Source organism: Gorilla gorilla, chromosome 4, assembly GCF_029281585.2.
Source record: "Gorilla gorilla gorilla isolate KB3781 chromosome 4, NHGRI_mGorGor1-v2.1_pri, whole genome shotgun sequence".
NCBI classification, from domain to species: domain Eukaryota; kingdom Metazoa; phylum Chordata; class Mammalia; order Primates; family Hominidae; genus Gorilla; species Gorilla gorilla.
Window position 1 is genome coordinate 181,052,299 of NC_073228.2, and position 12,691 is coordinate 181,064,989.

Genomic DNA, 12,691 nt, shown 5'->3' on the forward strand with positions numbered 1-12,691 from the left:
AGGGAATAGGAGTAATGTCGATAGGGAACAAGTTTAACAAAGGTTCCGTTTGCCACATGTTATTTTAGTAGCTCCTCACTTACCCTGTTTGTCTTGTGGTTTCTGTACAGAGATATGGACTGTCTATCGGTTCTACTGCTAATACAAAAATACATAGTACTGTGCTGTTAGTACTAATACTTCAGGAGCTGGGGTCTTGAGTCTTGTAATCTCAGGTGGTCAGGGATAAAGTCACCAGTATTTTGGCCTGCACAGAGCTGGCCACCACTGAAATTGGGGGAGAAGGTGGAGTATAAGGAATACCTCAGGTCTGAGCCTGCCTAAGCTCTGAGATTCTGCCTTAATCAGGGGGTTTCTAGGTGCCTCTGACTTCTTGGAACTTGTATTTTTGCAGGAGAATCTGAAATAGATACCAGCAGTTGAAATACCTGCCGGGATTTTGGTATTATTAATACTGTGGCAGAAGTGTGTATTGTATATGCTGTGGGAACAGAGCAAGAAGAAGCTGGGGAGCAATGTTTGGAAGTCATGAATGATTACTAAGTGACTTTGAGGAATGAATCATAATAATAATAGTTAGCATTTTTGTTTGCCAGACCCTGTTCTGTGTTTATTTTCTGCTTTAAGTGCTTATGATAACCTTATGAGGTGGATACCATCCTGATCTTGCAGATGAGGAAACTGAGGCACATTAATGTTAAAGTACTCGCCTAACATATCAGTACCAGTAAGTGATAGAGGAATGTTTCTGACTCTGATAGTAGGGCCAGAATCTAACCTCTACACTGACTTTGAAGAAGGAAAAGGACTTAAAATGTGATACATTTTACCAAGAAGGCATCACATGTGAAAGCACGTGTTGAATCTATTAATAAAATCCTGAGTTAGCAACCTCCAAGTATTTGGTACAGTTTAAGCACATGGTTGGGGGAGTGTTGGGCTATTTTCCTGAAAGGATGAAGATCTAACTAGATCCCTAGTTAGAGCAGAGTTTGAGAAACTTCAGCCTGGGACATTGTTGGGACCATTAAAAGGTGAGAGGCTGCAAGTGGGAAAATCAGTGAGATGGCTGTTTTAAGTAGTTTGGGGCAGAAATGACGAGACTCTGCTGGACACGGTGGCTAATGCCAGTAATCCCAGCACTATGGAGTCAGGAGTTCGAGACCAGCCTAGCCAACACATTGAAACCCTGTCTCTACTAAAAATAAAAAAAAATTAGCCGGGCATGGTGATGTGCGCCTGTAATCCCAGCTACTCGGGAGGCTGAGGGAGGAAAATCGCTGGAACCCGGGAGGCAGAGGCTAATGCCATTGCACTCCAGCCTGGGTGACAGAGCAAGCGAGACTCTGTGTGTCCACCCACCCCTCCTCGCCCGCCCCCCCCCCCCCCACCACCACCAAAAAAGAAAGGAAGAAAGAATGAGGCTAATGGTGAATTGTTCATGGGGATGGAGAATATGATTTATATTGGATAGATGTTAAGGAGGTAGACTAGGACATGCTGAATAATGTCCTAGTCTACCTCCTTAGAAGAACACATTTTAGGAAAATTTAGATGATTCTCCTGGAAAGAACACATTTTAGGACAATTTAGATGACTCCATGGAACACATACAAACTCTGGTAGATGGCTACAAGGAAATGAAGAAAAAAGGATAGGTCAGAGGGGAGAATTTCTTTAAAGGATTGACAGACTTGGGGAAAGGCACAGAGAAAGTGGGAAGAATGGGATTCTCAGAGTTTTTAATGTGGATGAAGAATAAGGAATTACAGTTTTAAGTGCAGAATGAGAATCTTAAGATTTTGTTGGACTTTTCAGATACTGCAATCTTTTAAACATGAGAAAGTACAGGGGCCGGGCACAGTGACTCATGCATGTAATCCTAACACTTTGGAAGGCTGAGGCAAACAGATACCTTGACCTTAGGAGTTTAAGGCCAGACTGGGCAACATGGCAAAACCTTGTCTGTACAAAAAAATTAACCTGGCATGGTGGTGCATGCCTGTAGTCCCAGCTACTTGGGAGGCTGAGGTGGGAGGATCACTTCAGCCCGGGAGGTTGAGGCTGCAGTGAGCTGTGATTGCTCCATTGCACTCCAACCAGGGTGTTCGAGTGAGACCCTGTCTCAAAAAAAATAAATAAATAAAGTACAGTACTTGAGTGTAAATTACCTATGAAGATCTGTGTATCATTAGAGCTAATAGTTTATATTTACACAACAAGTCTTAGGATAAGAGGCAAGAAGGAGAACAAAGCTTCAACTTTGAATTTCTGCCAGAGGAGAGTGAGCACAATATCTGGGGCACCTAAGATGTAGCATGTTTCTGAAAGTGGGAGGTTTGGGACTGAGGAAAGAAAGGCTTAAAGGCAGTGACTTTGCTAAGCAGATGAAGTGTAGTTGTTAGGAGATGGTATCTGTGGGCTTTTTAAAGTCATTTAGTTGTTTATTGTTTTCTCATCTAAAGCACAGTTGTCTAATCTTTTGGCTTCCCTGGGCCACATTGGAAGAAGAATTGTCTTGGACCAAACATAAAATACACTAACAGTAACAATAACTGATGAGCTAAAAAAAAAAAAAAAAAAAAAAGTCCATGCATAATTTTTATGATATCCGCCACCACAGATAAGCAAAAAAGTTCTCGTATTCAAAAGGTTGGATGCCAGTGATCTAAAGGGTGGTAGTCTGTATTGTGCCATTTAGTTCTGGATTATGTTTTGTCTTAATACTATGTCTGAATACCCTTTGGACTACATTACCTGTTTGAAAATAGCTGTTATGTGTTTTCTTTTTCATATAGCATTGGTTGATTTTTGTGTAAAACATGGAGTTTCTCCAACTTAAAGGGGAAAAAGTAAAAAATAAGTGAATAAATAAGTAATTCCACCCAGAGATTTTGAAGTGACTTGTGCTGTCTGTTTTCATAGCTCTTCAGGAAGCTGCAGCAAGGTTTGAGGAATTAAAGGCCCAAAAAGAGCTAAGACAGCTGCAGGAAGACCGAAAGAATGACAAGAAGCCACCACCTTATAAACATATAAAGGTGAGGAGAAAATCTTGGGGGACCTTCTCTAGAAGAGAAATGGAATAGCTGGCTCTTCCCACTCTGTTCATGACAAGAACGGAAGCACAAGCATAGTTCTTTTTAGGTAGAGGTATGAGCTTAAAAGAAGATAAGAAATAGCCGGGCACGGTGGCTCACGCTTGTAATCCCAGCACTTTGGGAGGCCGAGGCGGGCGGATCACCTGAAGTCAGGAGTTTGAGACCAGCCTGGCCAGGCAGGTGCCTGTAATTCCAGCTACTTGGGAGGCTGAGGCTGGAGAATTGCTTGAACCCCGGTGGCAGAGGTTGCAGTGAGCCGAGATCGTGCCACGACGCTCAAGCCTGGGTGACAGAGTAAGACTCCGTCTCAAAAAAAAAAAAAAAAAAAAAGAAGAAGAAGAAAAGAAACAAGTACCAGAGCACCATTCCTAGCACATTGCCAGGATTCCCAATGTCAGGAGAATTGATTTTAGGTGGACCTAACCTTTAACCTACCTAGTAAAATAGTCATCACCATTATCATCTGGATCCAGTGGAGCCTTTGTATTTTAAACATTTTTATGTCATTTATATGAATAATTGACAGACATAAAAATAAAGAGACAGTGGAGAACAAATTTATTAGAAATTTTAGTGTTATGTTGTTGCTAAAATAATTGCAGTTTTGTGATTACTTTTAATGGCAAACCTCAATTACTTTTGCACCAACCTAATATTTACTAAATCCTTTTTACAAACCTCTTTTTATCAGATAAGTTAGTTGCGATGCTCAAATATCGTAAAACATGAAAGAATATTGTTAGGCCTGTTGAGAAAAGGAGATTACCCAGGTTGTTCTTGTAAAACATCTTTGATGGCATTGTTCCTGGATGAGAATACCGTATTTCTTTTTTGTTCTTAGAAATGCATTATTTGTTCACTTATCCTTTGTGTGTGTGTGTGTGTGTGTTGTTTTTTTGTTTATTTGTTTTTGAGATGGAGTCTCCCTCTGTCTCCTAGGCTGGAGTGCAGTGGTGCAATCTTGGCTCACTGCAACATCCGTCTCCCAGGTTCAAGCAATTCTCCTGCCTCAGCCTCCCGAGTAGCTGGGATTACAGGCACACACAACTATATGCGGCTAATTTTTGTATTTTTAGTAGAGACGGGGTTTCGCCGTGTTGGCCAGGCTGGTGTCGAACTCCTGACCTCAAGTGATTCACCCGCCGCAGCCTCCCAAAGTGCTGGGATTACAGGCATGAGCCACCACGCCTGGCTGTGTGTTTCCAAAGACTGATAATCTGAGATGCTACTTGGAGACTAATTTGACCACCATCTTGAGAATCTAGTATGTTTAAGTTTGTCTCAAATATTGGATTGAGCATAGTTAAACTGAAAAACTTTTGTTGTTTGTCAGAAATTCAGATTGAACTAGATGACTTGGATTTTTATTTGCTAAATCTGATAACCCTACCGAAATCAGACCTTCAAGATCGTATCTCCAGTGTTTTATACTTGCTTTTTTATTTTTAAACTCCTTTCCTCAGGGGTAGTAGATGGTCTTTTATACCTTTTTTAAACAACAATGCAGTACTTTGGGTAATGCCGTAAGAAATCTAAAGTATGACAGTTTATTTCAGTATTTCATCGTCCTTATATGTGATTCCATTATGCTTCCCTTGTCTTTTTTTTTTTTTTTTTTTGAGATGGAGTCGCCCAGGATGGAGTGCAGTGGCACGATCTCGGCTCACTGCAGCTCCGCCTCCCGGGTTCAGGCCATTCTCCTGCCTCAGCCTCCCAAGTAGCTGGGACTACAGGCGCCCGCCACGACACCTGGCTAATTTTTTGTATTTTTAGTAGAGATGGGGTTTCACCATGTTAGCCAGGATGGTCTCGATCTCCTGACCTCGTGATCTGCCTGCCTTAGCCTCCCAAAGTGCTGGGATTACAGGCGTGAGCCACTGCACCTGGCCTCCCTTTTCTTGTTATTTCCGTCTTCTTTAGCATAGCTGTGAATTATTGATGAGTTAGTAATAATGTGTAATGATGAATTAGTAAGTTGTTACAAGGTATAGGAAAAGTAAGAACACTAAAATTCCATACCGTGTCTTAGATTTAGTCTGATGGACTTACATGGTATTTACAAGACAGAATCAGTTTTGTTCTTTGTTTGTTCCTTTGAGACAGGGTCTCCCTCTGTGACCCAGGCTAGAGTGCATTGCTGCAATTTTGGCTCACTGCAACCTCCGCTTCGTGGGCGCAAGTGATTCTCCTGCCTCCTGCCTCAGTCTCCTAAGTAGCTGGGATTACAGACATGAGCCACCAACGCCTGGCTAATTTTGGTATTTTTTGTAGAGTTGGGGTTTCACCGTGTTGCCCAGGCTGGTCCTGAACTCCTCAGCTCAAAGCAATCCACCCACCTCAACCTCCCAAAGAACTGGGATTACAGGCGTGAGCTACAACACTTGGCCTGAATTTTATTCTTTTAAATAAGTATATTTTCTTTTTGAACTTTGGAAGACCTCTAAAAAGGGATAAAAGTCATAAACACTGCTTCTGAAGCCTTTTTTTTTTTTTCCCCTGAGACAGAGTCTCACTCTGTTGCCCAGGCTGGGGTGCAGTGGCGTGATCTCAGCTCACTGCAACCTCCATCTCCTGGATTCAGCCCACTCTCCTGCCTCAGCCTCCTGAGTAGCTGGGACTACAGGCAGGTGCCACCACACCTGGCTAATTTTTGTGTTTTTAGTAGAGATGGGGTTTCACCATGTCAGCCAGGCTGGTCTTGAACTCCTGACCTCAGGTGATCTGCCTGCCTTGGTCTCCCAAAGTTGAGCCTCCCACGGTGAGCCAGTGTGCCTGGCCCAGTTTTTTTTGGTTTTTTTCCCCCCCTTTATTAGAGATGACGATTTCACTATGTTGCCTAGGCCGATCTCCTGGCCTCAGGTTGTCTTCCCACATTGGCCTCCCAAATTACTGGGATTATAGGCATGAGCTGCCACTTCTGGCCTTTAAATTGTTACTTTAAATGTCATAAAATATCCATACCAAGATTAGATTAAAAAAAGAACAAAGAACGAAAAAAGTCATAAATGAGTCTCACAATGTATGTGAAAATATATTCTTGGAACATAGTCGTTAGGCCTCAGAAATGGAAAATAATTCTATTCACATAGTCCTAAGGGTCAGATAACAGCAAGGTAGGCATTTTAGAGTTAACATATTAACCATATTGAGCTATTGAGATAGCAGTTTCCTGTGAGTGATCTCATCAAGAATTTAGAGGCCAACTTCTTTACTCCATTTTTTTTTTTTTTTTTAAATAAACATTTCCAGGAAAAGGATCTAGAGCAGGCATTGGCAAACTATGGTTCATGGGCAAATCTGGTCTACTGCCTATTCTTGTAATACTCTTGAACTACAGGTTGTTTTTGTATTTTTTAGTGATTGGCAAAAAAGAGATTTTGTGACACATAAAGATGATATGAAATTCAACTTTCAATCAGTATCCAGAAAATTTTATTGGAATACAGGCATGCTTCTTCATTTACATATTACATATGGCTGCTTTTATATTACAATGGCAGAGTTGAGCTACATGTGGAGATCTATGGCCTGCAAAGCCTGAAGTATTTACTTTCTGACCCTTTACAGAAAAAGTTACTTAACTCCTGATCTATAGTGAGATTTACTTAGAATTACATATCCATGTATTTGTTCTTAACCATGTGGGATTTGTTTTGGTTTGCTTTTGGTTTACGATGTGATAAGTACAAAACTTATATTTGGATTAATAACAGATTAGACCAGTTGATAAGAAACAATGATTAAAACATATATTTTCCAGCCTGGGCAACATAGCAAAACCCAGTCTCTACAAAAAATACAAAAAAAAAAAAAAAAAAAATTGGGGGTGCCTGTTGTCCCAGCTACCTGAATCACCTGAGCCTGGAAAGTCAACGCTGCAGTGAGCTGTGATTGCACTACTGCACTCCAGTCTGGGGGACAGAGTAAGACCCTGTCTCAAAACACAAACATATATTTGTAGAGAGAAAAGAAGTAGCATGAACCTTTATGTGTATTTGGGAAGGGTTCAAGTAAAAATATTTTGAATCAGAAGTGAATGTTCAAATGCCCTATTCAGGACTTGTAGTCTTGGGTGACTGAGATTAGCTGTTGTTGTCTATCCCCTTAGAATTTGCCTTAGACATTGTAAGCCTTATGCCTTATGGCTTCCAGTTGCATGTGTTGGGGATATTTCTCCATTAACAAGAAGTTTCCAAACCTTACCAGTGTTTTGATGAATCTAGGAACAGATCTGGCAGTGAGACCTACATCCATTTTCCCCACGGACAGCATCTTGCTGGAGTGTCTTGCAGGTCTATACGATCCTCCCACTGCAGCTTCCTGAGTAGCTGGGACCTCAAGCACTTGCCACCATGCCTGGCTAAGCTTTATAATTTTTTTGTAGACATAGGGTTTCATCGTGTTGCCTGGTCTGGTCTTGAACTTCTGGGCTCAAACAATCCTCCAGTCTCAGCCTCCGAAAGTGCTGGGATTACAGATGTGAGCCACTGCACCTGGCCTCCTCCTGTTAAATGTTGATAGAAAAATGGTTTGATAGCAGCATATATCCAGATTGTAGATTTTATAATATTAAAGGGGAGTGGGCAAATAATAAAATGCAAGAAATGAAAGCATTTGAAAATTTAGAGGATAGAAATAACTTTTAAGTAAGTGATTTTAGGTGGACTGGAATGAGTAATCTAGAATATTTGATATGAGAGAAACAATCATAAGGGCATTATATAAGAAAGGAAGAAAGAATTTAATATGTCTACCATGTTTAAGAGGCAGCTAGGTGCTGTACTATACATATATTTCTTATTCTTACAATAGTCTTGCAAGTAATTTATTCAAAATCACACAGTTCCTGAACAGTCAAAATTTTTTGTGCGGTTTGTGTCTTAGAAGACTAAATTTGACTGTTCCCACTGAAATAATATGAAATGAGGGGAGATACATTCTCATGCACAAATCCATTATTGTATTGGAACATCTATTGTCTTTCCTTATTGTTGCTAGTATTTGTTAAAACCTCTACATTAATGGCTTTGGTGTCACAATAACTGTTTGACCTTCATGTTTTACCTCACCAAACTTTCACTGTATTTTTGAGTACTAGCACCACTTCTAAATTAATCCATGAGTGACATTGCTATAGTCCTTTTAAAAGATTTTAAATTATAAGCTGGGTGTGGTGATAGCTGCCTGTAGTCCCAACTACTTGTGAGGCTGATGCAGGAAGCATAGAGGAACTCAGATTACACACAGATGATTTCATGCCATTTATTTGCCACTTAAGAACAGTGCTTTTGCCACGTGTGGTGGCTCACACCTATAATCCCAGCACTTTCAGAGACCGAGGTGGGCAGATCACCTGAGGTCAGGAGATCACAAGGTCAGGAGATCGAGACCAGCCTGGCCAACATAGTGAAACTCCATCTTTCCTAAAAATACAAAAATTAGCCGGGCTTGGTGGTGTGTGCCTATAGTCCCAGCTACCTGGGAGGCTGAGGCAGTAGAATGGCTAGAACCCAGGAGGCAGAGGTTGCAGTCAGCCAAGATCCCGCCACTGCACTGCAGCCTGGGCAACAGAGCTAGACTCCCTCTCAAAAAAAGGAAGGAAGAATAATGCCTATTTTTTTGTAGCAGCAAATGTGACACCAACATGTGGCAATAGCAGAAACCTAGTTTATAGTTCACCGGGCTTATCAGCTTTGAAAAAATTTTTTTTTTTTTTTTGAGATGGAGTCTCGCCCTGTCACCCAGGCTGGAGTGCAGTCACGCGATCTCTGCTCACTGCAAGCTCCGCTGCCTCCCAGTTTCACACCATTCTCCTGCCTCAGCCTCCTGAGTAGCTGGGACTACAGGTGCCCACCACCACGCCTTGCTAATTTTTTTGTATTTTTAGTAGAGACGGGGTTTCACCGTGTTAGCCAGGATGGTCTTGATCTCCTGACCTCGTGATCCACCTGCCTCGGCCTCCCAAAGTGCTGGGATTACAGGTGTGAGCCACCACGCGCGGCTGAAATTATTTTTTAAAATGAATTTCAAAAAAATTTTTAAAGTTCACATTTTATTTTATTTTATTTTATTTTTTGTGACCGAGAGACCGAGTGTCACTCTGTTGCCCAGGCTGGAGTGCACTGGCACGACCTAGGCTCACTGCAAGCTCCGCCTCCTGGGTTTACTTATACCATTCTCCTGCCTCAGCCTCCCAAGTAGCTGGGACTACAGGCGCCCACCACCACGCCTGTCTAATTTTTTGTATTTTTAGTAGAGACGGGGTTTCACCGTGTTAGCCAGGATGGTCTCAATCTCCTGACCTCGTGATCCACCTGCCTCGGCCTCCCAAAGTGCTGGGATTACAGGCGTGAGCCACCGTGCCCGGCTCGTATTTTATTTTTTTGAGATGGAATCTCAACATATCAGCCAGGCTGGAGTGCAGTGGTGAAATCTTGTCTCACTGCAACCTCCGCCTCCTGGGTTCAAGCAATTCTTGTGGAGTTCATATTTTGTATGTCAAGTGAGGCTCTGTTTTTATATCAAACTAAGTGTTGATAGTTCAAAATCATGGGAAATGTGGCTGCAACTTCAAGGAAAAAAAGTTTGCCTTTTTCAGGACGTGAATTGTCTTATGCTGACTTGTTTTATGCGGTATACTTTGTGTTACTTTTCCAGGTAAACCGTCCTATTGGCAGGGTACAGATCTTCACTGCAGACTTATCTGAAATACCCCGTTGCAACTGTAAAGCTACTGATGAGAACCCCTGTGGGATAGACTCTGAATGCATCAACCGCATGCTGCTCTATGAGTGCCACCCCACAGTGTGTCCTGCCGGAGGGCGCTGTCAAAACCAGTGCTTTTCCAAGCGCCAATATCCAGAGGTTGAAATTTTCCGCACGTTACAGCGGGGTTGGGGTCTACGGACAAAAACAGATATTAAAAAGGTTAGAAAAACCTAAATTACCATATACTTTCTTCTCTTTGCAGTTGCTTGATATCATTGATCCTTGACATTAGAAAATTCATCATAGAGGAAAATAACACAGTTAATAATTAACCTTATTGTTATGTCTTGCCATATCCTTCTACCGTTTAGAGGCTTAAGAATGGATGGTTTTGATCTCCCAAGTCCTTTGTATTGATCATGGTCACTGTGTAGGAGGTTGGAAAAAATGGAACATTCATAGAGATGCTATGGCTTTGTTTGCATTTTTGTGAATATCCTACAGCCAGTAATTAAGAGAGATGACAGTGAGCACATGATACAGAGACATTGATCCACCTACTAATAAAACATTTTTAATGGGGAAAAAACAGGTCTGGCTTCATGAAACATGAAGGATAAGAAGGTTAAGCCTTATTGGATGAAAATGCAGTCATGTCTTCAACTTAAAACTTGGCAGGATCTCTAAGTTTCTAATAAATAAATAATATTGTATAGTCTTTTTTTCTTATATAAAATAAGCCTTATTCTGCTTAAATTTTCTGAAGAATTTTATTGGTTTCCAGGAAATGTAGTATATATGGGTTGGCGTTTAGTCATTTGCCAAGTAGTTATTTTTATATTTACTGTATGTGCCAGGTATTATGCTGGGGATGCACTAACCAAGACGAGAGATATGGCCTATACTTTCATAAAATTTACATTTCGGAGGGAGAGAAATATTGAACAAATCATCTCCCAGTGTGAAAGTATAAAGGGCTCTAGAGATGTGTGACAAAGGAACTGAAACTAGTTTGTCTCTGATGATATTATATTTTATTTATTTTTTGAGAGAGGGTCTCACTCTGTCGCCTAAACTGGAGCGCACTGGTGCCATCTCCGCTCACTGCAACCTTCAACTTCCAGGCTCAAGTGATCCTCCCATCTCAGCCTCCTGAGTAGCAGGAACTACAGGCTCGCATCACCATGCCTGGCTAATTTTTGTATTTTTTGTGGAGGTGAGGTCTAACCATGTTGCCCAGGCTGGACTTAAACTCCTGGGCTCAAATGATCCTCCCAGAGTGTTGGGTTTACAGGCATGAGCCATCACTCTTGACTTGTGAGGCTATTTTAAATTGAGACTTGAAATATAAGTAGCTGTTGACCCAGGCAAGGTGACCATTAAAGCCCTGCAGGTTAGGAGTGAACACGTGTGAAAAGCCAGAGTGACTGTAGCATAATGAATAGGGAGGATGGTACTTTGAAATATGGAACAGAGCAAGCACCAAGGAAGATGAACATAGTTTATTTGGGGAAGCCAATTCTCGGGCTCTGGGGCAGGTAGAGACTGGCCATCCATCTCTCTTTATAAGGACGCTCTAGTTTACTTACTAATCTTCCATTCTGGAGGATCTTTAGTATCCAGTGTATCCTAATCTTTCTGCTGCTGACAGTGGTAGGAGTAAGGAGGTGTTTCTCATTATCAAATAGTTGGGGATCGTAAAGTAATTATATGTGCCTAAAATTATACTCATGTAATCTGCTTTGTAGAATCTGATGTTTTCATTAATTTTTTTAAAAAACGTATACATTTGGATACCGGTGTCCTTTTTTGCCATTAAGTCAGGAGGTATTTCTTGTTCTAGGGTGAATTTGTGAATGAGTATGTGGGTGAGCTTATAGATGAAGAAGAATGCAGAGCTCGAATTCGCTATGCTCAAGAACATGATATCACTAATTTCTATATGCTCACCCTAGACAAAGTAAGTAATGGGAAATGCTGTTTCCACTGTTACAAGATTGTAAATTTGTGTTGTCCCAGCCATAGTATTTGTAGGCATGTAACGCAGTTCCCAAGGTAGGGTCTTTTCCCATACCCATTGGGATTGCTGGATTGGGGTTCTGGAGTAGGTAAGAGTGCTCATTTTCTGGGTATTCATGGCCAGAGGCAATACAGCAGCTTTTAGCATTGTTTTTGAACAATTCAATGAAAATTGGAGCTTATATCTTTGAGTATTTTTTCTACAGGATTACAAGTTTGAACTCAGAAAAGTACATAATTCTGTTTTATTTTATTTTACAGTTGAGAAAATTGTTTGTTAAATATTTAATTATTTTACTGATAAGATTATGTAAATTTTTTTTTTTAAATTATTTTGAGACAGAGTCTCGTTCTGTCACCCAGGCTGGAGTACAGTGGCATGATCTCGGCTTGCTGCAACCTCTGCCTCCTGGGTTCAAGCGATTCTTGTGCCTCAGCCTCCCAAGTAGCTGGGACTACAGGCATACGCCACCACGCCCGGCTAATTTTTGTATTTGTAGTAGAGACAGAGTTTCACCATGTTGGCCAGGCTGGTCTCAAACTCCTGACCTCAGGTGATCTGCCTGCATCGGAGTCCCAAAGTGCTGGGATTACAGGCATGAGCCACCGCACCTGGCCTTAGTTTTTATAATAAAACCCTTTCTTGTTATTTACCTTTGTAAACATTTCTCAAATTGTGCACTAGGATTTGTGAGATCTTCACTTCCAGATATTCTGATCTTACTTTGGGATTGGGACTCTGCATTAGTATTTAAATCTCCTAGGTGATTTCTAATGTGCATCTGGGTTGAAACTACCTAAACAGAAAGTGGGACAAGCTGCTATTTGTAGGGCAGTGGTCCTCAAACTTCAATGTAGTCAGAAAC

At 41.3% G+C, this 12,691-nt stretch overlaps 1 protein-coding gene across 14 annotated transcripts in view; it reads left to right on the forward strand.

Moving 5' to 3' along the window:
* Positions 1 to 12,691, forward strand: part of NSD1 (nuclear receptor binding SET domain protein 1) — a 166,863-nt gene that overhangs the window by 141,930 nt on the left and 12,242 nt on the right. For all 14 annotated transcript variants that reach the window (XM_055386342.2, XM_019026901.4, XM_055386343.2 and 11 more), the window contains 3 exons: positions 2,926 to 3,038; positions 9,756 to 10,025; positions 11,650 to 11,766. In XM_055386342.2, coding sequence (XP_055242317.2) covers positions 2,926 to 3,038; positions 9,756 to 10,025; positions 11,650 to 11,766 — 500 coding nt within the window. The remainder of the gene's footprint in view (positions 1 to 2,925; positions 3,039 to 9,755; positions 10,026 to 11,649; positions 11,767 to 12,691) is intronic.